The 21638-nt window shown below is 44.6% G+C and overlaps 1 protein-coding gene across 1 annotated transcript in view; it reads left to right on the forward strand.

Moving 5' to 3' along the window:
* Positions 1-21638, forward strand: part of MICAL2 (microtubule associated monooxygenase, calponin and LIM domain containing 2) — a gene marked incomplete at both ends in the record, with an annotated part of 108230 nt that overhangs the window by 72964 nt on the left and 13628 nt on the right. The window contains 6 exons of the mRNA XM_082000681.1: positions 884-1076; positions 4490-4662; positions 5894-5968; positions 9886-9983; positions 12131-13493; positions 21425-21519. Of these exons, the coding sequence (XP_081856807.1) occupies positions 884-1076; positions 4490-4662; positions 5894-5968; positions 9886-9983; positions 12131-13493; positions 21425-21519 (1997 nt within the window). The remainder of the gene's footprint in view (positions 1-883; positions 1077-4489; positions 4663-5893; positions 5969-9885; positions 9984-12130; positions 13494-21424; positions 21520-21638) is intronic.

Here is a 21638-nt window from a genome sequence, read left to right on the forward strand (position 1 = left end):
AAGCAACAGTGTTAAATGTGGCAAAAGCACTACACATGGGAGGTGAACCAAACAAAGCCACACTCCTGGAGCTTGTAACTTGTCCCTTCTGTACTGAGTCCCAGGGAACTTGCATGGCTGATACATTTGTATTTGTGCAGGAGGCTGTGGGTAAATGAGGCTGCTCAGAAATTAAAGATTTTACAGGGACATATGATCTGTCTTTGGCTCCATCTGCATCACCTGGGGTGAGCGAGGGAAACTTGTCTTTATTATTTATTCCTCCTGCCTGAATGAAATTCAGGGATGGTGGTGTTTAACTGCTGTGATGATGCTGCTTCTCCCAAATCAGTGGCTATATTTGCTGTACGTACTAAAAAAACCCCAACCTTCTCAAGAGCCTGTGTTTATTTTTCTCAGTCCTGCTGTCCTAAATTGACCTAAACTTGCAAGAAAAAGCTGAAGTTTTAGCAACTAAAGCCTGGTTGGTCCATCTGCCTCGTGCCACACACACAGACATCTGGGGGCTAAAAAGAGACCATAAATCCCTACTTGAGTGGCTGGCATGTGTCTTTGTTACCCCTGCCACCAGGCACCCAGCCTGATGGCTGTCCCACTGAGCAGAGCGAGGACCTGCAGCTGCAAAAGCTGAGGCTGCCCCTGGAGTTTCCTCCTCCTTGCATCCGAGCTGATGAACCCTGGCAGGGCTGTACTGGGTTTTGAGGGATGTTCTTGCTGTGCTAGACTGTTGGTGCATGCACCTCGCCTGTGCTGTGGGGACAGCATGGAGCCCTATGTGGAAACTGCTGTGGAAAACCACTAGTGGCCCAGGACCACCCAAAGGAGAGGGCAAGGTTTGCCCCACTCTTCCCCTAACGCCCCACTATCACCTTTGCTTTCCCAGACCACTGTCTGCCCGTGGCCGACGAGCCCACTTCCCCGAAGAAGGCGAAGAACATCCCTGACCGCCCTGACTTGGAGAGCTGGCTCTCGCCCCCTTCCCCTGAGTGGGCCACTGTGAGGGTCATCCCTGAGGAGGAGATGGCCGAGCACAACCTTCTCGCTATCAGAGTCATGGTCACCAGCGATGCAAGCAGGTACTTTAAAATGCTAGTAAGCTTATAAGAAATGCATAAGAGCAGCTTGTTTTTTTTCTGGAACACTAAGGAAAAATATAACAAATATAGTACTGAATGTATGTGCAACTCGGGGCGGGGGGGAGAAAAGGAAAACTGCCCAGAATAACAATTGTTCTTTACCGCAGCCATTAATCCCCCAGACACATGACTCACTTTGCAGGAAATCTTCAGACATTCACATCCCACACAGGGCCCTGAATCAGAGAAAAACATTGCCCTGGTCAGCTTGGGTTCAGCTCTCTGTGTACCAGTAAATAACGGTTCAGGGATTAGGGCAGTGGGTGTGTTGTGGTGAAAGGTGCATCCTGTGATGTGGTCACTCCACACCTTGGGCATTATCAGGCACCTCTCTTGGGGCATTTGAGGGCCTGTCCACTCCTAAGAAAACTGAAATTTGAGGATCCTTGGGGAACTGTCAGTAGAAGCCTGATTTCTGCGTACAAATTAGAATATATTGGCTTCCTGGGTAGGATTCTGTGGGAGTTCTTTCTGTCTAAAGATTAGACTGGTATCTCCCAAGTAAAGCAGTTTTCCTTACTGAGAACTAAAAAAGGACAGGGGGAGAGGGAAAAAAGAAAAAAAAAAGTGAAGCCAGCTGCTGCAAACACAGAGCTATTGCTCTGTAAGGAAGCTCATTCAAATTCTAGAGCAGCACCACCTATTCGTGGTGTTGCATATAGCTTGTAGAGAGCAACACTTTTACAAAGGCAACTTTCTGCTGTTGCCTGCAGTGGTTCTAAACGGCATTTGTGCTGGGTGTTCCTCTGGCGAAGGATGAACCTCTCTGGGGTTCTTCTCCTGTGGGTGATGGAGAGCTTGGGGAAGGGTTTCCTACCTGTTTGACCGACGCCCCTGCGGAGCGTGTACTTGTATCCCTCACTAATACCCTCCGGCTCACAGTGCCCCTGTGGCACATGGGCGGCAATGAGAGTCGGCTAATCCCTCTGATCTGAGGGATCAGCTCCCTTTCCCGCAGCTGGACGACCAGGCCCCTGGTTCCCCACCAGCAGCAGGATGCGGCACAAGGGGCATCACCGCATCTGTCACCAGCATGGCTGGTGCCAGTGGCTGTGAGGTCAGCCTCCCGCTGCTGTGACAGCTCAGGCACTGTTCACCTTGTGCTGCTCCAGCAGGCCAGCCTCTGCCTAAAAAGGGGGGACGAGAGAAATTGCAAGTCACAAATGGCACTGCTGAGCTGGCTGCAGGGCACTCGGTAGGACAGGGAAAAGGACCAGCTTGGTGACACAGCTTTGGTACTTGGGAATAATGACCACCTACCAAGCAGAGATCAGAAGAAAAAGCCTCCTCCTATAGTGCTTGCCTCCTTGCCAGCCAAAGAAAATAAACATTTTGCTCCTTAAAACAGAAATATATCAATCAATGTTAATGGTAGGACTTTTTCTTTTGTGTGGCACTCTGCCCAGTGTCAGTGTGGTATCTCTTCATCCACACAGGATCTCAACTATAAAAGAATTCATATATTTATATTTTATATATATATGTATGTTCAACACAGCTTGAAAGACACCTAAAAAGTATGTGAGTAGTGAAATTTAAGGCTACTCTGATTCAGCCTACCGAGAGCGCCATGCACCTTCCACCCTCGCTGCCTGGCTGGCCCCAGCCTCCCAGCACTGCAGATTTGATCTGGGGAAAGCAGGCGTGCAGGACTGGTGGGTACTACCCACGGGGCATTTAGGCTGGATTTATACAGTCTGCAGCCTTTCCTTTAGCTCTTCTTCCTCCTGCCTCCTGGGCTGTGCCTCAGGCTCTTATAATAAATTTTTACGTTTTACAAGGCAGTGCTTTATAAACATGAAATAGCTTTCTCCTGCCATGCCAACAGGACTACTCATGGTGTAAGCTCCTCTTTTTTAAGTTAGAGCTATTAATCATCACAGTAAATCTATGAATTAGGTTAGCAGTATTGTTTGCATTAAAAATATGATGAGTAGGATGGTAGCACACTTATTTATGGTGGTGGGAAGAGTGTCACATCAGAAAGCCTGAAAATGCCTTTTCCCTGCAGTCTGGCCTTTACAGATGAAAGAAAACCCATTATAATTGAAAAAGTGCTAATTACCACCTAAAACAGTCATTCTTAGCAGCAAGGTCACAAAGCGTGTGCTGTTCACACGTGTTTGTGTGGCATATTTTTAATTACATTTAAGGAAGGGGATTCCAAAATCTGCCTCTGTGATCAGCTCAGGTACCTCATTGTGCTCACTCTTCCGTGGGCTGTCCCGGTGGCTCCCGGGAACAAGGAGAGTGAGCACTTCTTGCATTTTTGAAGGCTGCTCATGTAGCTTCACTCAGTCTTCTCCTCTCTAGACTAACACAATTTCCTCCAGCTTGCCTAGGTCCTGTTTGGTGGGTCTGTGGCCATCCTCACCCTCTCCTCTGGGCTTGTTCCTTGTCCTATATCACAGCACCCCAAAGTGGGGTCAGGACTTTGGCTGAGGTGGGGGGTCAGGACCAAGCACAGCCTCTTGCTGCAGTCCAAAACCTTCCCCGTGGCTCCATGAGGTGCCTAGTGCATGATAAGAAAAGATGGTAGTGCAATAACAAAAATACCCAAGTTTTGCAATAACAAAATACTTGAGCTTTACAGAGGTCTCGTCCAAGCCACTGATGCCAGCGCAGCGTTATCTGTCACCTTGGGGTTGAAACGGCTGATGCTGCATGATTTCCAGCATAGGTTCCATGAAACTGCTGAAGGCAAGGACAGCCCTCACCCCCTCAGCACTTCCTCACCTTCCTTGGCTTTATTTTCTGCCTGCAGTGCCAGTGCAGAGGCATCTGTGTTACGATGAAGTTCGCTTCAGAGCTGGAGCGGGCTGCCCTGGACTTGGCCTCCTGCGAGTTCCCTACGGCATGTCCCTTATGTGCAAAAAATCTGGGGGGAAAAAACTGAAAAGTGTAGAGTTTTGACCCTTGTGCCTTGCTTGTAGGCTGATTACAGCATTGCAAATGCTGTGATTTCCCTTTCTTCATCCCGGTACAGCCTTGTGGGCAGAAGGGCCCATCCCTGCTAACCGAGCTGTGTGGTGTCTCATCCCAAGCCTGCCTCGCTGCCAGTCTGATTCCAGGTGCTGAATATAACAGTTGTCGGTGTGAATCCAGGCAACAGAAGTCTGATAGGAACAGGGATATCTCAGCTGTGTAGCACCTGCTGCAAATTATTGTCCTGCAATAACGCCAATGAAAAAAGCAAAATAAGGATGCCAGCTCTGGTTGCAAAACATCTATTTCTCTGCTGCCCGCATGGCTGTCAGGGCTGAAACTTGTGCTTGTTTTACTGAAGAGAAATGAATGTTGTACGTCTTCTGACGTGTCCCACTTTCTTTCCATCTTGCCCTTTTTCCCTGTAGTTCTGAGCTGGAGTCTGATTTTAATGCCAACTCGATGAAGTCAGAGGTGAGCAAAGGACAGACCTCGCTGCCAGAGCCCCCCACCTTCCCAAGCCCTGTCCGGAGGTGGGCATCGCTCGCCAAGAGCACCGTGATGCCAGAGGAAAACACCAAAACATCAAAAGTTGCTGATGGTAAGCAGCGTCCCGACCCAGGGATGCTCCAGCAGCCTCTCCTGAGGGCTGAAGTCAGGGTTGGGAGCGGGGAGAGGTTTTGAAGTGGAGGCTGTTGCCTGTGATGTGGCCAGGTTGTACCTGTTAACAGTGTCCTTTGGGGGGGATTTCTGCCTTTTGGTTGCTGTAGCTGAAGCAGCATTTCCATGATGCAGGGTAACCTGGAGTAGTTGTGCCTCATGCTTTGCAGGGGTCATATGAATGTTTTCCCACCAGTAAAAAGCTTGGACATTGTTAGTAGCCAACAGAGTATTTGCAGTTTTGCCTAAGCAAGGGTGGCATTGGGAAGTACTAGAGAGCTTTGCTTAATTCAATTTGTATTTCTACCAGTAGCTGCCTAAAATTTTTGTACCCAGTGAAAGCATAAGGAGGAAAGGACATAATTAGCAGGGAGGTGGGGAGAGGTTTAGGAACAGCCTGCCTCCAAATGGAAACTCCTTTCTGGAGCTGGAGAAGGTCAGAACTAAAAGATGTCCTAAGAACAGTGAAAGAAATGGTTTTTCAGAAAATAGAAGGCCATCAGCAATCATGCCTTCCTGTCCCCTGCCACCCCCACATCCATATATGCATTTTTAATCTGAACAGAAAGGAGGGGATTTCATACAGCAGTTTAAATTGACTCTTGAATAACAAAGCTCTTGTTTAGGGGAAAAAAAGGGACAGGAGCAAACCCTAAAGTGGGCCCAGCAGCGTGAGACCCCATACAGTCACTGAAGGATTTTATCTTTTTTCCTGCCCAATTTCATGTTCTCCCCCACCCCCGGCTGCTAAGGTCACCTTCCTCCCCACCATGCCAGCTGGGTTAGCTAGGTCTTCGTGAGCAGCCTGTCTGTCAGCTCTGCTTCCTCACCCAGGTGCATGGTAGCATCCCTAAGGTGTGGGGTGTTTTTTTTTTTACCCCTGCAGTCTGTCCCCTCGCCCGTCTGTCCGTCTGTCTGCCTTCTGCTCGTGCCGACTTCCCCGAAAAGAGCCAGCGTTGGTTCGCGGGGCGGTGACCTGAGCTCTTCCCCCCGCGCCGCTCCCCGGCGAGCGCTGCCCCCTCCCGGCCGCCGCCGCTGGGAGCGGGACCGGCATCGCGGGGAGGCTGCTCAGAAAACTAGCCCCCCGCTTGGCTTTGCCCCCCACCCCCCAATTTTCGCTTTCTGGCTTTTGCTCCGCTAGCTGACCATGTGTCTTTTTTGTTTCTCTTCAGCGCTACAGAGAGCCAACAGTTTTCACTCCACGGCATTAAATAAGTATCAGAATTGGAGAAGAAAACTCCAAACGAGTGAGTGAAGCCTGAGAAGTGATGTGTCTTCTATTTATATATAGTCTATCCTGTCTCTTAAATGCCTGTTTCTCCTTCTTCCCTTTAAAAGTTTTATATTTTTGGAGCACTGGCTGGGAAAATGAAGATCTAAAAATGCACCAAATATTTCTTTTCCATTTTCTTGTCTCGAAAAGATCAAATTCCCTTTTTGTGTGACTGTTCCCTACATTATTACACCCACTGGCAGGTTGTGTCTGCGCTAATTCTCCAGCCAAGAAAATGCACCCCTACCCCAGAGCCACGTGTTCTGTCTCTAGCCCTGCCTGCACTGAATGCTTTTGATTAGGTGCAATGCTGGGTCTAACATTTTGAGTATTACGTATTAGAAATGCTCCTGGAGGCGTCTATTTACACCTATCTACAGGTGATTTATCACCTCTCTTTTGGCTGGAAAAAACAGATGATATTTCTGGGTTACCGAAAGGGAGAGAGTACTAAGAGCCATCCCAGGAGGTGAGCTGGTGAAAATGAGCATTACTAGCAGGTTCACTTGGTTTGGGCTGACAGTCCCTGCCTGTGGGAATCGCACAGGAATGCAGTGATTTCAACAGCAATTGCATCGGTGCTTGATTCACTTCTGAAACACAGTGTGGTCACTCCTCACAGCTGGGCTGCATCTAAGGAGTCCTTCTGGGCTGCAGTCCCAAAACAAGCCAGCCATCCCCAGTCACACCTCTGCTGCTCATAACAGGGTCGCCTGCCCGCCTTGGCACTGCCTGTCTGCAAGTGCACCCTGTGCCTGCCCAGTCTCCACTAAGAACTTGCAGGAACCTGCCAAGATTGATCATACCAGTATGGGAGCTGGGTGAGCTTACCAGCATCCCAAACCCTCTCAAAACTTGGTTAGAAACACAGCTGTATCTGTTGGACTGGGGTGTTGACAGCCTTAAGTATAAAACATGAACATACAGCACTGGAAAGAAGGGATTTGTGCATGTGACAGTGTGCCACAGTTTCTGGGCATGGAGACAGCGGGTTTTGGGGAATGGTGGTGACAGCCGCTCTTTAGCCCTGCCCTCAGCTGCCCTTTGCAGCGAGGGGGATTTCTGCTGCTGCTCAGAGTCCCAGTTGCTTTCAGAGAAGTGAAGGCTCTGCTGCCAACACAAGTAGGATCCCTGTGTCTGTTATGGGACCAGCGTTGAAGCAGAGGCATCTTGGCTTGCTTGGTTTGAATGCACAAACAAGCTTCAAAACTAGTTGCAAGTACCCACTGTGGGATGAATATTCCTGGCACCGGCCTCTCATCTGTGTCAGATGCTTTCAGGTACATGAGAGCACTGTCACTACCACCCCTGTGGTCCCTTGGAGACCTCTGGTGCCACACGTCTGGGATAACGCAGTAAACCTCAGCAGAGGATGCACGGGGCTATTGCATGGTCCTGAGAGGATGCTCCCACCAAGCTCAACTTCAGGAAACCATCACCTGTGATGAGCTGTCCCCAAAGAGGCAGTTGTGGCAGATGGGCTGCGACTGGGGCTGCGGTCCCTGCGATTCACTGCACCTCCGAGGCGCAGGGGACTCTCCGTGGCTGCGAGGCCTCTCTGGAGGTGGGGGGGGGAAGGCTGTGCTGTGCCCAGGACAGGGAGGCAGAGCAGGGTGCCCTCCAAGTCTTTTGGCATCTGTGTCAGTCTTGGGGCTGTCTGAGCACTGTACAGCATTTGAGGACTGGCTTATAATCAGGTGTTGGCTTTACCAAAGGCTTGCATTTAAAATCTTGCCTTAATTGATCTCAGTTTTTAAAAGATCAAAAAAAGATGATGCTTATTCCAGATTTGAGGGTAAAAAAAGACAGACACTGAGAGAGGAGAGATGAGAAGACATGGGGTTACTCTTAATTTCAACTAATTTTCAGCTTGTTCCCAGCAAGTATGCTACTTAATCGTTTGCCAATTAATTTTCCCATCATTTTATTAAAATCTTCGTGTGCCTCCAAAGGGCTCTAGAGGGAGCTAAAAGCCTTTGAGAGGGAAGTGATGTGCTGCATGAATTTGTCTGAACCTCAAGTATGCTGCTAAAACGAGGTGTAAAGCATGTTCAGTGTATACTGGGAACAGAATAAGGGCATTTTGTACTCTCTGGAGGAACACTGTAAGTCTTAGTTTCTATATTTAATCCGCTTAATATTTGGTTACAAGAATTCATATGATCATTAGTCACATGAAAGAAAAATCTGTCTCCTTTTCAGACTTATTTCCCAAAACACATATGTTTCATAAACAGCATGAGGTACGCAGCCAAGGAAAGGAAATCAGTGTCATGGCTATATTGACTGAAAGGCTCAGAGCAGGATATTACCTTTCAAAATCTTTAATCTCTGTTGCATGGCCACAGGGAACACCATGCTCTTAATTTATCTTGGTCACTTGGAGTAGCCTTTGGGCCAAGCAGATCATGACAGTGCCCTAGGGAACTTTTTTTTTTAAATCCTGTTTTGAATGTGAAGCTGCAAAAACGGGTTCAACATCTTAGTGGGAATAAATCCATTATCTCTGTGAAAGACTGCAAGCTGTGGCTTTGTGCAAAGGCATGTTCTGGCAGGTGCAGGCACTGTCCTTGTAAGCTAATGCTGTAGTGGGAAGCAGTTCTCCCCATGGGCATGTGCCGTTACCCTGCAGACCCCTGGGCTGTGGGGTTTATGCCCTTATCAGTCCTACCGCTGCTGCAGAGGTGGTTTCCCCTTGGTGTGCTGAGCCATGATGTTTGCCTGTGTCAGGAGATGAAGGGCTTTAGTGGACTGGGCTAAACCCCGCCAGCTCACTTACACAGGCAACAGTGGGGTTTTTTTTATCCTAATTCTGGATTCTCACATTTTCCCATGGATCTGTATTTGCTATATAGAATATAAAGGTCCTTAATGAGCTCCAGCGCAACATTTCCCTCATTTTTAACTGAATGTAGCAAATTGCGTCAAGATTGGGAACGAGCAGGTGAAACACTGAGAGGAAAGGAAAGTTGGCCTCTCTCCCTGGTTTGCCTTTTCTGGAGTCCATGTGCAGGAACTGCCTTCTCTCTCTGGCGTGTTGCTTTTGTTCTTATGCAGCTTTTAGTCCCTACATAGAAGAACCAAAGTTTGCTTTGGGAACCTTTGTGAGTTCCAGAACTAACAATTGGGTTGGGGAGTTAATAATTCAGCTATAAATATACTTGTCATGTTAAAGCTTGACATGGTAATATCTTGGCTCAGGATACTTTTCTTCTGCCCAAAGATTATTTATTATGTAAAATTCCCACAGGCACAAATACTAGAGAGTTTTCCTGACTCCAAGTGCAAGTTACCTCCCTACTTTTTTTCTTCCAGCAGGTCTAAGTCTGTGTGTGCTAGTTTTGGTTCAAGGCTGTTAGCAATTAGTTACCTTGCCTGATCCTCAGAGAGCCCGCAGGGCGCTGCCCGCTGGCCTGGCTCAGGAGAGACTGCAGGATAGTTTCTGCCCTTAGTGCCTGCAGGTGGTTGCACTTCCCATTTCTTTCCCAGTCTGATGGACAGTCCTCTCGGAAGTCATCCATTTTTTTAATTTCTCAGAACTACCCAAAGCTTCAAAAGTTGCTGGTTGTTTTGACTGCCTCTGCTTTTATGGTCTGGAAGCTGTTTAAAGAGGGCTGGTTTTCCAGAAAGTTTCCTGGAACTCAAAGGCTGCTTCACTACTTCCAGCCAAAAAGTCAAAGCAGTTCAGGTCCACCACTGAAAATGCCAACGTGTTTGGCACAGCATGCACACGCATGTGAGTGAGGCCACAAACTTCATTACTGTAGGTCAGCACTTCAGGTACAACTTGTATCCAGATGACTCTTTAACTTTCTACTCTTGTTCTTTAATTGCAAAGTTTATTTAAGACAAAACCAATACAAATATGATGGTAAAATCTGTCTTTGGCAGGTTTCCCTCTACTGTCCGGCAAGAAGCCTGGGTTACACTGGAAGGACAGCTCAGCCAGCTGTCAAAGTGGTCCTGGAGAGGATCACTCACAAACACAGGTACGAAGGAGAATTGTGCAAAGCAAAACTAGCTGTAACCACTATTGGGGCATGTCTGCTCTCAGCGGGCCATCTGAGCACCCTCTGCTCTTTCAAATAGTTATGGTCCTCACAGCAACCACTAAAGTTGAAGTTATGCCTGTGCTATACATAGGGAAGAGCCTTTGTTCTGATTGATATAACCATTCCCAAATCACGTAGCTAAGTGGCATTTGCTTTCTGTGGGAATCAGACCTCAATCACACTGAGAGTTAGGCACTGACCTGTTGCATCAGCTAACATGTAGGCATCACCACCTTGCCCTTCCCTTAACTGCTACTAGGATTTCCCTTGTGCCACAGTTTCTGCCCAAAGGAGGAAAGAGGAAACACCCCAAATCTGTCCCCAGTGCTCCTGAGATGGCTCTTGGTCAGCCCATGTGCTTGTAGGGCTGGATGGACATGAGCCTTCATGTGTAGCATGTTGGGCAAGGCCAGGTGCCAGCAGCGGTGGGGTGAGAGGGGATCACATTGGGGTGGCTTAAATGCCACTTCCATCACCAGGGGAAAGGCAAGTGCCAGCACTGGCCTTGGAGAGCAAATTTGGGAGTGGAGGTAAGCGGTTGCATAGTGCTGGCCATAGCCAACTGGCATAGGGAGACCGGGAGATTTCAGGCCATTACAGCCCTTAGACATAGGTGTGCCTCTATCTAATGTTTACCCCTTGTATCCGGTGAGCAGAAGACTACTTCTAATTTGCAGCAGACCTTGACTCCACACCTCCCATAGCTCAGGCACATCTTCAGCTTCCATCAGGACCTAGGATTTCCTTTGTATTTTCTGCCTTTTTTTTTTTCTAAGGCTAAGGAAGGGTGGGCCTGCCCTAAGTGCAACACTGCAGCAGGAGTCATGACCAGCCAGGCTGAGCAAAGGGCAGCACGTCCCCTGGACTTGGAGCTGTGTGGAGCAGGGACCAGCCCATGTCCTCTGTGTCCTCACCCTTGGGTTAAACATGATTAAAGTTGCTTGACCTTAGGTCTGTGTTAGGAAAAAAAAAAAAGTCTTCCATGTCCACGGTGGTAGTTGAAATCCGGTCCAGGACAATAGGGCCAGGGAGGGAACGTCCCAGGGGAGTAGAACTGCACAATGCTGCTTGGCCACGCTGCATAGGGGGAGAGGTGACTCCATGCAGCTCCCACTCCCATTCTATAAGCAGTGCTTGGGGGCCTTTTTCTTACTCTGAAGAGAGGATTATTGGTGTTTCTTGTGTTTTTTCTCTGAGATAATATTACTTTTAGTCCTTAAATACAACTGTGAAACAAGGAGTATTCATTATTGCCTTACTTCTGATGCTTCTGGGAAATGAGAAGTCAGACAGATTAACGGTTTCATCCATGTGAATTTGGGAATCTGGCACATAAGTGGAAACAGGAATTAAATCTTCTCACCATCCGCTAGCACAGTGTTGAGGATAAAATGCCTCTCTTTTCAAGAAGTTAAACTCTAGGTGTGGTCTGCTGACTAGGTAATGTGTGCATCTATCCTTGTTACTATCTCCAGCAGAAGATTTCAGTGTCTAGAGTAATGAATTTAAATCTTCACCAAAGGAAATCAAATCTTCACCAAAAGAAAAATAATCATAAAGGAGACCTAATTGAATTGTTCAAAAGTACTGTCTTGCATTTTACAGTCTTTTCTGGGTTACTTCATTCCGACCTGCGCCATGTAAGCATGCAATATTAAAAAGCAGTTGGAGAGGATAGATGATGGACTCTTGTGCTTGCTGGAAACTCTAAGGGGATGCTAAAGGAAACGCACCCAGGAGAACAGAGCAGATCTGCTTTTGTTTATTTTCCTGTAGATAGGACTTTCTAAGGAATATATTAAAAGCAATTCATAAAGATATGACAGATTCTTAGCATGAAAAACATTCTTTTTAGACTATTAAAATTTCCAGTAGTACTACATCTCCAGTCCTAGTATAATATTAGCACTTTAGGGAGAAAAGCTTTTCTTCCTATTGCGTTATCATCTACATATGTATGTGTGTATATAAAGAAAATGTTATGTTTATTAGTATTATGTTAAGATTAAAATTGGTTAAAATATTACATGAAATACAAGATGTACTAAACTGTATTTTTCTACAAAATAATCTTCTTTTCATAGTTGGCTTCTTACAAGAAACCATCAGAAGATACAAGAGGACATTTCAAACCATACAGCCCAGTATTTCAAAGAAAAGAAAAAGCCAGAGAGATGCCTGAAGACATCCATGTCTATGTGCCCCATTGTCCCTTTCAGAGCAGCACCAGAAGTTCTCTATGGATCACTCCTGGGAATGGGACACTGGCTGCTGATTTTTCTGAGCCTGAAGATACAGATGGTGACACTGGGACATGCACAGCCCAGGGCTGGAAGGAAAAAAACCAGAAATATACCTCTGAACCAGAAGGTTTTATCAGGAAGACAAAAGTACTGTCATCTCTGGATTTGAAAGAAAAAGGTGACAAAAATAAAAGGCACCCAGAAAAAAAGTTTGAGCAAGAATTAAAGGAGCCAAAAAAGAGACTGGTGATTTGTACTCAACAGCAACCTTTGTCATATGATTCAAATGGGACGGATTTAGGTGCAACCAGTCTGGGGTATCGAAACAAAGGAGAAATGGGGACTTCAAAGGAGAAGGATGCTGACTGGAGAAAAGATGTATTCAAACTATCTGGTTGTTCTGTGCCTCTCTTAATTGCAGATGATGATCCACCAGCTTTGTCAGTTAACGCAAAAGGTGCTCTGAGGAGTCCAGATGCAGTTGCCAGGGAGCACACAGCTGGCCGGCCAAAATCACCACTGAGGCTCATAGCCAATGTGATCAAGAGGTCCATTTTGGAGCCTCTAACCCCATCTCCAGAAGGACTAAAGCAGGACTCTGACAGCAAAGCCAAAGCTTCTTCAGAACAAGCTTTCTTCAGCTTCCCCAGTATTCCTAGCTATTCCCTAAGCCAAAGGAACAGTAACAATAACAGAGCAAGTAACACTCAGCCACGGGAACTTAAAGTAAGGGAGTGGGCAGGAGAGTATTTAGGAAATGGGAGCCCTCCTGCAAATCATTCTCATTTTTCTGTTGACTCTGAAAAGAGATCTCTAAGGGATTACAGTGAGGAAGTATCCTTCCCAGTCTACAGTCCTCACACCAGGCCTTCCAAGATGACCAGTATACCTCAGAAATCATCTTGCACTAGGATGGAGGATGTCCCAGGACTCCTAGAAAAGTTTACCTTTAAAGAGACTTCTCCAGGGACTCCCATGGATGACACATTTGTCTGTAATGAAAAGTACCTCCTTCTTTCATCTCCAGAGCCCAAGAACACTTTCAAGGACAATCTGGGAGACTCTGCACAGAAGGCCAATCTTGGGTTGCTCTTTGATAGACCAAGAAGTAAAGTTCGTGACAGAGAAGGGAATTTCTTTGTGTCATCTCTGCCTTCTGTGAAGGATCGTTCTCCAGAAGACAGGCTACGTTATCCTTCCACAGGTGAAATGATGAGTGGAATTATTTATTTCTAGTAATAGTACTTAACATCTAAAAGACCTCTGTGTGATTGTGAAATACATATCTGTTGTATGTTATGTTTAATTTATAGTAACTTTCTACATAGAAATACTTAATAAATATATTTTTTTTTGTTAAGGTTTAGGAGTTGCTTCTGGTTTAAAGGAGCAGAGTGGATTTGGGTCCAGCGAGCTGTGCTCTGTGTGCAAGTTTAGTCTGCTGCTCGCTGCTGTTCAAATGTGTTTGGGACAGGAAAATGTACTCTCAGAGGTGGAAGGAGTAGTAAGGCAGAGTGGGATCCTGTGAAGAGTGGCTGCTGCTGTGACATTGTGTTGTAGAAGGGAGAGTACAGCGGGAAATCCAAAGGATGAGCACCGAAAACTCCAGTCTAGAATACACTTGCTACCCTTTCCATGAGGAGCTCGGAGACTGAAGCAATATGGTTGCAACAGCAAGAAGCTTTGCTTTGTGTATCTGCTTTCTCAGCAGGTGTCTCTTCGGCTCTGTCTGCTGCTGTAGTTACCTAACTGTAGCCATAATTTTGGGGCTTTGCAGTGTCATTAATATCCCCTTGTTCTTTTACTTGAGAGGAGATAGCACCTTATTGACCTACTCTGACCTATTTGTGAGTCTATTTGGGTAGTGATTAAAAGGCATCAATTTCCATGTTTGCTTGCAAGAACAAGGTTAGTATTAAAATTGCAGACGAGTCTAAGAAATATTGATGTCAGACGAAGAGCAATCTGAGTCTTTCTGAGCCTATGCTCAGGTTAATTAAGTGCAGCGCAGTTTCAGGTATGAAATATGATGTATGAGAGCTGTGCCTACCTCTTTCTCCATGATCCATCTTTCCACCATCCCACTGCAGAATTAACTGAATAACCTATTGAATTTTATTGACATACCTGTTTGTTTCTTACGTTATTAATTTGCAACCCAGACTGTAACCCCAAAATTGCTGCTGTACTGCAGCATTAAAATAACAGTATGTATGTAAAACGTGAAGTCACTGAAGTGTTCCCAGTGAGCTGCCAGATCCTTTTTGCATACTTTGTTTCAGAAGTACTGCATACTATGAGGAGGATATACAGTATATAAGAGACTTGATCTGAAGCTTATGAAAATCAAGAGAGTAACTCCTGCTCTCCCTCCTGAACTTTTAGACAAAGGATGCTCCAAGACTTTGATCCAACAACTCACAAAGCCAGGCATCCCCATTGAGCCAGAGGATGCACTGAAGCCACAGAGAGTTGCTAGTGTTCACACCTGTCATGCTGTGGTCTCAAACAGGAGGCTTTTTCTAAGTCTATACCTAGTTATCACCCATCAACTAAGCCAAGCTGACTTGCTCTTAACTAGATGTATCACAATAATTAATATGTTGAGTTCCACCTAAAATAGGAAAAGTTCTTCTTAGGTTTGAATACTGCTATACTTTAAACCAGAATGTTTTTCAAAATATTTAATGTGTTGCATTCCTCTGCTGTGCAAGCCAAAAGAGGAATTATTAAATTATTATAACTATTGAATATAAGCATTGCAAAGTCTGTTCAGAAGAGAAAATTGCAGCTTTGATCTAGCGATTTGCCCAGTAATCTGTAGTCTTCAACGTTTCAACATTGCAGCTCCATGAACTTTTTCAAACATTCATATTTGAGTAAATCAAACTGGTAAAGAGCCAAGTCCTGCTTGGCTCTCTAAAATGGCATTTCTGTCTCATATTGGCACTTGTCCGAGGCCTAGGCTTGGCAAACTTAAGCCATGAACTGATGACGAGCTTTAGCCACATTACATGTCGTCATTTTTCTCTCCTGAAGTTTACCATGAATTTCAGAAAATTTCTTTTCTTTAAAGAAAAAAAAAAATACTCCCAGCACCTTGCAGAAACCAATTTAATGAGGCTCTTTCTCATATTCCTCTTGGCTTTTTTCCTTAGGGCTTTTATATCCTATTTGAGGCCAAACAGACTTGTTCTGTACAAGTATGGTTGGTCTTATACTATGCTGGTGGTTTCTCTCTCAATGGGCTGTTGGCTTGTGGACCCAAAGAATGAGCTGGGTGATAAAAGTCCAAGGGCTTGAGAGGAGACTGGGCAAGCCCATTGAAGAGAAATCCATGGAGGATTAACTGAATGCTTAGAAACCACATCCAATTTAAAATGCTCCTGGACTGAAAAATGATTGGAGGCTGGGCGAGTGTTAAGGTGATAGAACATTTGTTTAGATATCCACTGCTGGAGACAGACTGGAAGAACCTTCAGTCTCACCCTACACATCTACTTCTATGTTATGTTGCTCATCTTTCCCTACACTTTATCATAGTTACTTCATGTACAAACACATGTCCAGATGTCTTTCCTATGCTGATGACTTATGCATTTCAGACCCAGGTGTCTGTCCAAACTAAAACTATATTCTGTCTTTCTGTCATCTCCTGCCAAGTGTTCAGCCACCAGCTGAAGCTCAGCATGAGGAAGCAGAGATCTTAATTACTCAGCAGCAGATTGCCTGTCACTCAAACTTACGCCTGCAGTTACACCTTCCATATGGGTCATTCTAATTTCCAATATCCAAACCTGGTCTAAAGGCTTTCTGTCTAAGACTTTCTGTTTTGTAAGAGCTGTTCCTCAGAGCCACTTGGAAATTTTGGGCTGTGCAGACATCCAGCTGTGTGGGACCTTGACAAATCTTACTGAAGTAATGGGGGATCATGCACTAATTTCAGTGAGAGACTGTTTTCAAAAAAATAAAACTCTAAGTTTTCCTGTAGAATATACAAATGTCCCCAAATAGTCACACTTTTCCTAGGTGCAGTTCCAGATTTTTTTATTTGCTGCACAACATTTTTGAAGCTTTTGTCCTTTGATTCCTCCTTTGTGTTTCAACCTGCAGTCAAAAAAAAGCCCCAAACCTTGATCAATAAAATTGATCAATCAGGTGGTTAATTGTTCTCTCCTAAGCCTACTTGCCATTTTGAAATTCAAAAAAATTCTAAACTAACATTCAAAGTGCCATGCTAGTTATAGATACTAAAAATCATTAATACCACAGAAAAACAACAGTATAAAGAGAGCTAAGCCAGGTTTTATGAGAGAGTTGCAGTCATTGGAGTGTAATGAGATGCAGTAGTGGAGCCAGGGTTTATGTTACTTCTCACTTAAACAGACCCTCTGAAGACCAGCCCACAAAGGTGCTTGGTTATTGGCAGATGTTTGGGACTCAGGAGCTGCTTCTTGGTAGTGATGGAGATGTGGGAGGAATATTTCTGTCCCTGACAGAGTAGGAATCATGTGATAACATCCTTAGAATTGTCCCTTAGATTAGATGAAACTTGTTATAACTCAGTTTGTGACTGTGTTGTTTACATGGCTCACTTCATTAAACAGAGCTACCGATTCAGCTGATGAATTAGACCTGCTATGAAGTCACTTTGCTGTTTTTGTTCAGTTTCCGACTGAAAAGGGATTACTTGCAAATATTTTGGGTTCATACATTGTTCCCATTAGTGCATCTTTGTACCACTGTAAGTCTGTGTGTTGGCAATATTCCTGCCAGCTACGGCACTTATCTCAGCAATTTCATATTTTAGAAGGGGAACTGAGGCACTACAAGATTAAATTATGTGCCACATGGGAAATCTGTAGAGAAGCAAAGATGTGAAGCCAAACAGCCAAGCCCACTCCAGATTTCTACTGGCCTTTCTTTTCATCTCCCACCTCATGCCAGTTCCCATCTGGTTTGGGACACCAGTGCCCCAAGAGATATGTATAGCTTTGCCTCTCTCTTTTGTAAAACAATGAAGTACTTAAAATGGTCATGATTAACGCCAACGACCTTATAAAAATATGCAATCTTGGACACTTACAGAGGAGGCCAACAGATTAATGTAAAATTACGTTATAAAAATTGTTATAAAAATAGTTCCTGCTCCAAGACTTTCTGTGTATTTAGGCTACAGTCGTTAATGTGACACAAAAACACTCCAGGAAAAGGAGGTGAGCTGTGACACATGGATTGACAGCAGTGGTGGTTTTCCCTATGAATTTCCAGGACAATCAGCTGTGCTTCCCTGTCTACCAGAAGCTATCACCTTCTTAACCTTTTCATATGACACCTCCCTCTTTGTTCAAAGGATCTCAAGTTTCCTAGGAAAACCAGTACCCTAGATTTCTGTGTTGAGGGAAGGGTTCTCAAAAGCACTGGACTTTGGTCCCGTTGATCTCTCTGAATACAGCAGGGGTTTACCGCTGATAGCATTCAGTGGCACCGTGCTTAGGCCAAAGCAAAGTGTCTTTGAGACTCACCCTTGGGTTACCAAGGTGCAAGAAACTGGCCATAGGAAGGAATTTTAATTTCACAGGTGTAATTTTTCTCATCTCATGACATACATACATGAGGATACCAAGTCCCAATATCAAGAACTGGAGGTTTCCTCCAACTTTGTACTTTGAAGTGTATTCTGTGGCACTGTCAGATTCAATAAAAATTAATAATAAGTAATACTCAGTTTCCTGTAAATTCACAGCTGTAAATCAGGTATGCTGGAAAGGTCTCTTGACCAAACTCTAGTAGTGATGGTGAAGTAGAAATCAATAATAGATTAATAAAGATTTCAGAAATATTTGTTCCTTTCCCCTTTATAATTAAGAACTAAAACCATGGCTGACCATTCCTAGTGATCCAAAGTCATATTAGCTGGGGTCTGGTATAACATCTGTTAATTTGGAAGTTAGAGAAATGCTAGAGTACTTAAGAAATAAGTAACAAATAACTCCCATTTTGAAGGAATGAGATGGCAGGAAAGTGAAAGCCCAAGTCTAGAAGAGTTCAGTTAATATTTGGAAAAAAGCATATGGTTTTGCGATCTTTTCTGTAGCTATCAACCTTTAAGACTTGACATATTTGGAGCAGACAAATTATTATCTAACTTTAAAGTTCTAAGTTTTGGGTTTAAATGACCCAGTAAGTGTAAAAGTCCCCAAGTTGAACATTTTTATGTGTGAACTCCTTGTCCAACTCCTCACAGCTGGCAGCTAAATTCTGCCTATCCCAGCCCTTCGGAGATAGGAAAGATTAATGCTCAGTCATCTATAGTAGAACATATAAATGCTGTAATAGAGAAGAGTGGTTGTGTGTGGTGTTTGGTTTGTTTTTTTTTTTCAAAAATAGAATAAACTTGTGGTATTTTTTCTCCAGCTCTGCATAAAACAAGTTCATTCTGTGAGGTAATTTCTTACTGTGCTCATTTCAGTCATCTTGAAGTTGAAATTTGCAGCTGGGGTACATTTTAAAGCATATTTCTGATCTCTCCCACAAGGAAATAGCCAAAGAATAATAGTTGAGTAGAGCACTGAATGACTGCCCTTTTAATGTTGAAAGAAAGGCACTGTCCCACTGTTTCTATATCCCTGAAATGTGGCAGGACCACACATCTGGGAGCCTAAAAAACCTTTATTCTCATCCCAATTCTGTCACACTCCGCTGTGTGTTTCCAAGCACCTCCTTGGAGTAGCCCATGCTTCTATTATCCACATTATATTAGCGGAGAACATCCATACTATGAAATGTATATGCAATAAATGTGACAGAGACCATAACTGTCAATGTGCACAGGTAGATCCATCAGATGCCTCATCGCTGAGTGGTTTCTTGTGGTCCTTTGCCCTATAGGCTTCTTGAGTGGAGACGATGAAGGACATTGCTGATCACAGTTGGGTGGTTGTTATCTCACAGAGCTTTGGGTACCGCATCTCTTGAAAGGCTGAGCTGATTCAGAGCCATCTAAATGGCTTTTCTCTGCAGAGCAAGGTGCAAATACCTGGCGCTCCATAGTAGATAGGCACTGTGGATGTTATGAATCTATTCTGTGCACAGACATTGGCTTCCTAGTGCTCATGAGATGGCCCTTGGGGAAGTCCTTGACCCTCTCTCTGTCCTAGTAAAGGCAAACAGTGCCTGAGTCATGCCCACGAGGGGGAGGCAGGTGCCCTTGTGTTATGGCAGGCTGCTTTTCCTCTAGACCTTGTAACACTTTTTAAATTATTGATATCGCTCAAGGAGGAGGACGTGGGGAAGCAGTCGCTTATTCCCACAGCTGAGAGAAGAAAGGGAGCGTGTAATTGCTTGTGTTTAGAGCCCTGTCGGGCTGTAAGGTTTGTGGCTTGCGTATTATGGAATTCGATATCGCCAGCGGTGTGACTGCAGGGTAGCTACTTTTAGTTGCACAGGGAAAAGCAAGTTAGGTGAGCTTACTCCTCAAAAGAAGTAGTGACTGTGATACCCCCCATGCCTTCTTCCATCTTGCACACTGAGCAAGGCTTTATGGCTGACTGTCCCTGCCGGGGCAAAGATGGGGTGCAGCTGGATTTGCACTCTTGCCCATAGTGCGTGGGGCACCAGTGTGACCCCAGCAATCATGAGCCATCAGAGAGTCCCCAGCAGGTCAGCAAGCAGAAGCTGCGTCCCGCCTCCGAGTGCTGGGGAGGTGTGGGGTGGCAGCCTGGGCAATTCTGGGGCAGGGGAATCACCTGGGAGGCTGTAGACCCACCTGGAGGGCTATTGCACCTCCCTGCTTGTGCTTGCAGGCATCTGCTGCCCAGGAACTTGTCCTGCAAAAAGGAGGGCAGGACCCACGTCTGCTCTGCTGGACCCTCTGAGCTTGCAGCTTTATTGAACACAAGGACTGAGTGCTTCTAAAATTGAGACCACTGACAAAAATCAGAATTTCTGCCTCAAATTACTTGGATTTGCTTTCATTGCTTTACCACCTGGGGTGAACGTGTTTCATGGATCCTGATTTCAAATTAGAGCTTGAGACAGAAGTCCTACTTCAGGACTGGGATCCAGGACAAGGCAAAGAGGAAACATTTACACTGGGAGAATGGGAAGTAATTTTAGTCTGAATACAACTTGCGCATAGAAAGCCAACTGTTACCTCTCACATACAAAGAAAAATGGCACTGTTAGCTTTAAATAATGTACATTTCCAAGATGTTGCCCAGCTGTTAACCATTAACCCTGTAGCAGGTTGAAGCGTAGAGACAGATGTTCCAAAAGCAGTTCTATTTTCTGAAATAAAGAGAATGAAGCTATGAATTAGACAAATTAAGAAGAAATTCAAATATTTACACCCAGTTGAAACAAGATGCTGGAAAAACAGGCATGATAAAATTGCTGCAATTAAATGTAATTTAATTTATAATTCTGAAAGCATGCTTCTTCCAAAGGCAGCCTTTGAGTTTTCCTCATGGAGTGCATTGTTGTGATGTATGGATTTTCCTGACTTATTATGGCATTTTAATCAACAGTTCAATGATGTGATAATATTCCTAAAGCAGAAAAATAAGTGACGTTTGTTTAGACATAATTAATGAAATATTTATGTTGCATGAGGCTGTGTGATAAAGCCTTGTTCTCTTAGTCCATTTGCTTCTGATTACATTTGTGATTTTTTTATATGACCAGACATTCTGACGCCAACTATTTTACACTGAGCAGATGTCATGTAGTAAAAATGGGTGCCAGATGCTACAAGCCACATAAGGGTAATTTGTTTAAGAGCTGGCTCAGACTTTTTGCATTCAATTACACTGTATAGTGAGCCTTATACAATCATTTGGGTAATATGGCTAACTTCAGATATACATTTTAATGAATGTTGAGTGCATTCAGAACAGCATGCTACGTGCAGGGTGCTCAAGGAGTTAATTTATTTGTACGTAATACCTGAAAAAAATCAAATATACCCAGGCAGAGTTTTTGACAGGGATCAAAAATGTAATTAATGCTGACAGCCAAATTTCGAAATTGCTCTAGGTGCTGCTGATTAGAACTCATGGCAGGTGCAAAATGTCTGTGTAAGTTAAAGAACTGTATTTTTTTTGCTTCACTGACTATTTTGTTCCTGCATTTTAGGATGTGAACACCTACCTGTCAGAAAACAAGCTTCTGAGTATTCTACTTCTTCCTCCGATGATGAATTTGAATCCAAACCTTCATTAACACACAAGGTAACCTTGACTTGTAAACCGAAAGTTATTTCTTCACTTGGACTGTATTTAAGATTTATCATATGATTTTGATCTATAACACACTGCAATTTCTCAACGTGGGGATGGGAATGTTTTAT

This window comes from Phaethon aethereus, assembly GCF_964289735.1.
Source record: "Phaethon aethereus genome assembly, chromosome: 5".
Lineage (NCBI taxonomy): Eukaryota > Metazoa > Chordata > Aves > Phaethontiformes > Phaethontidae > Phaethon > Phaethon aethereus.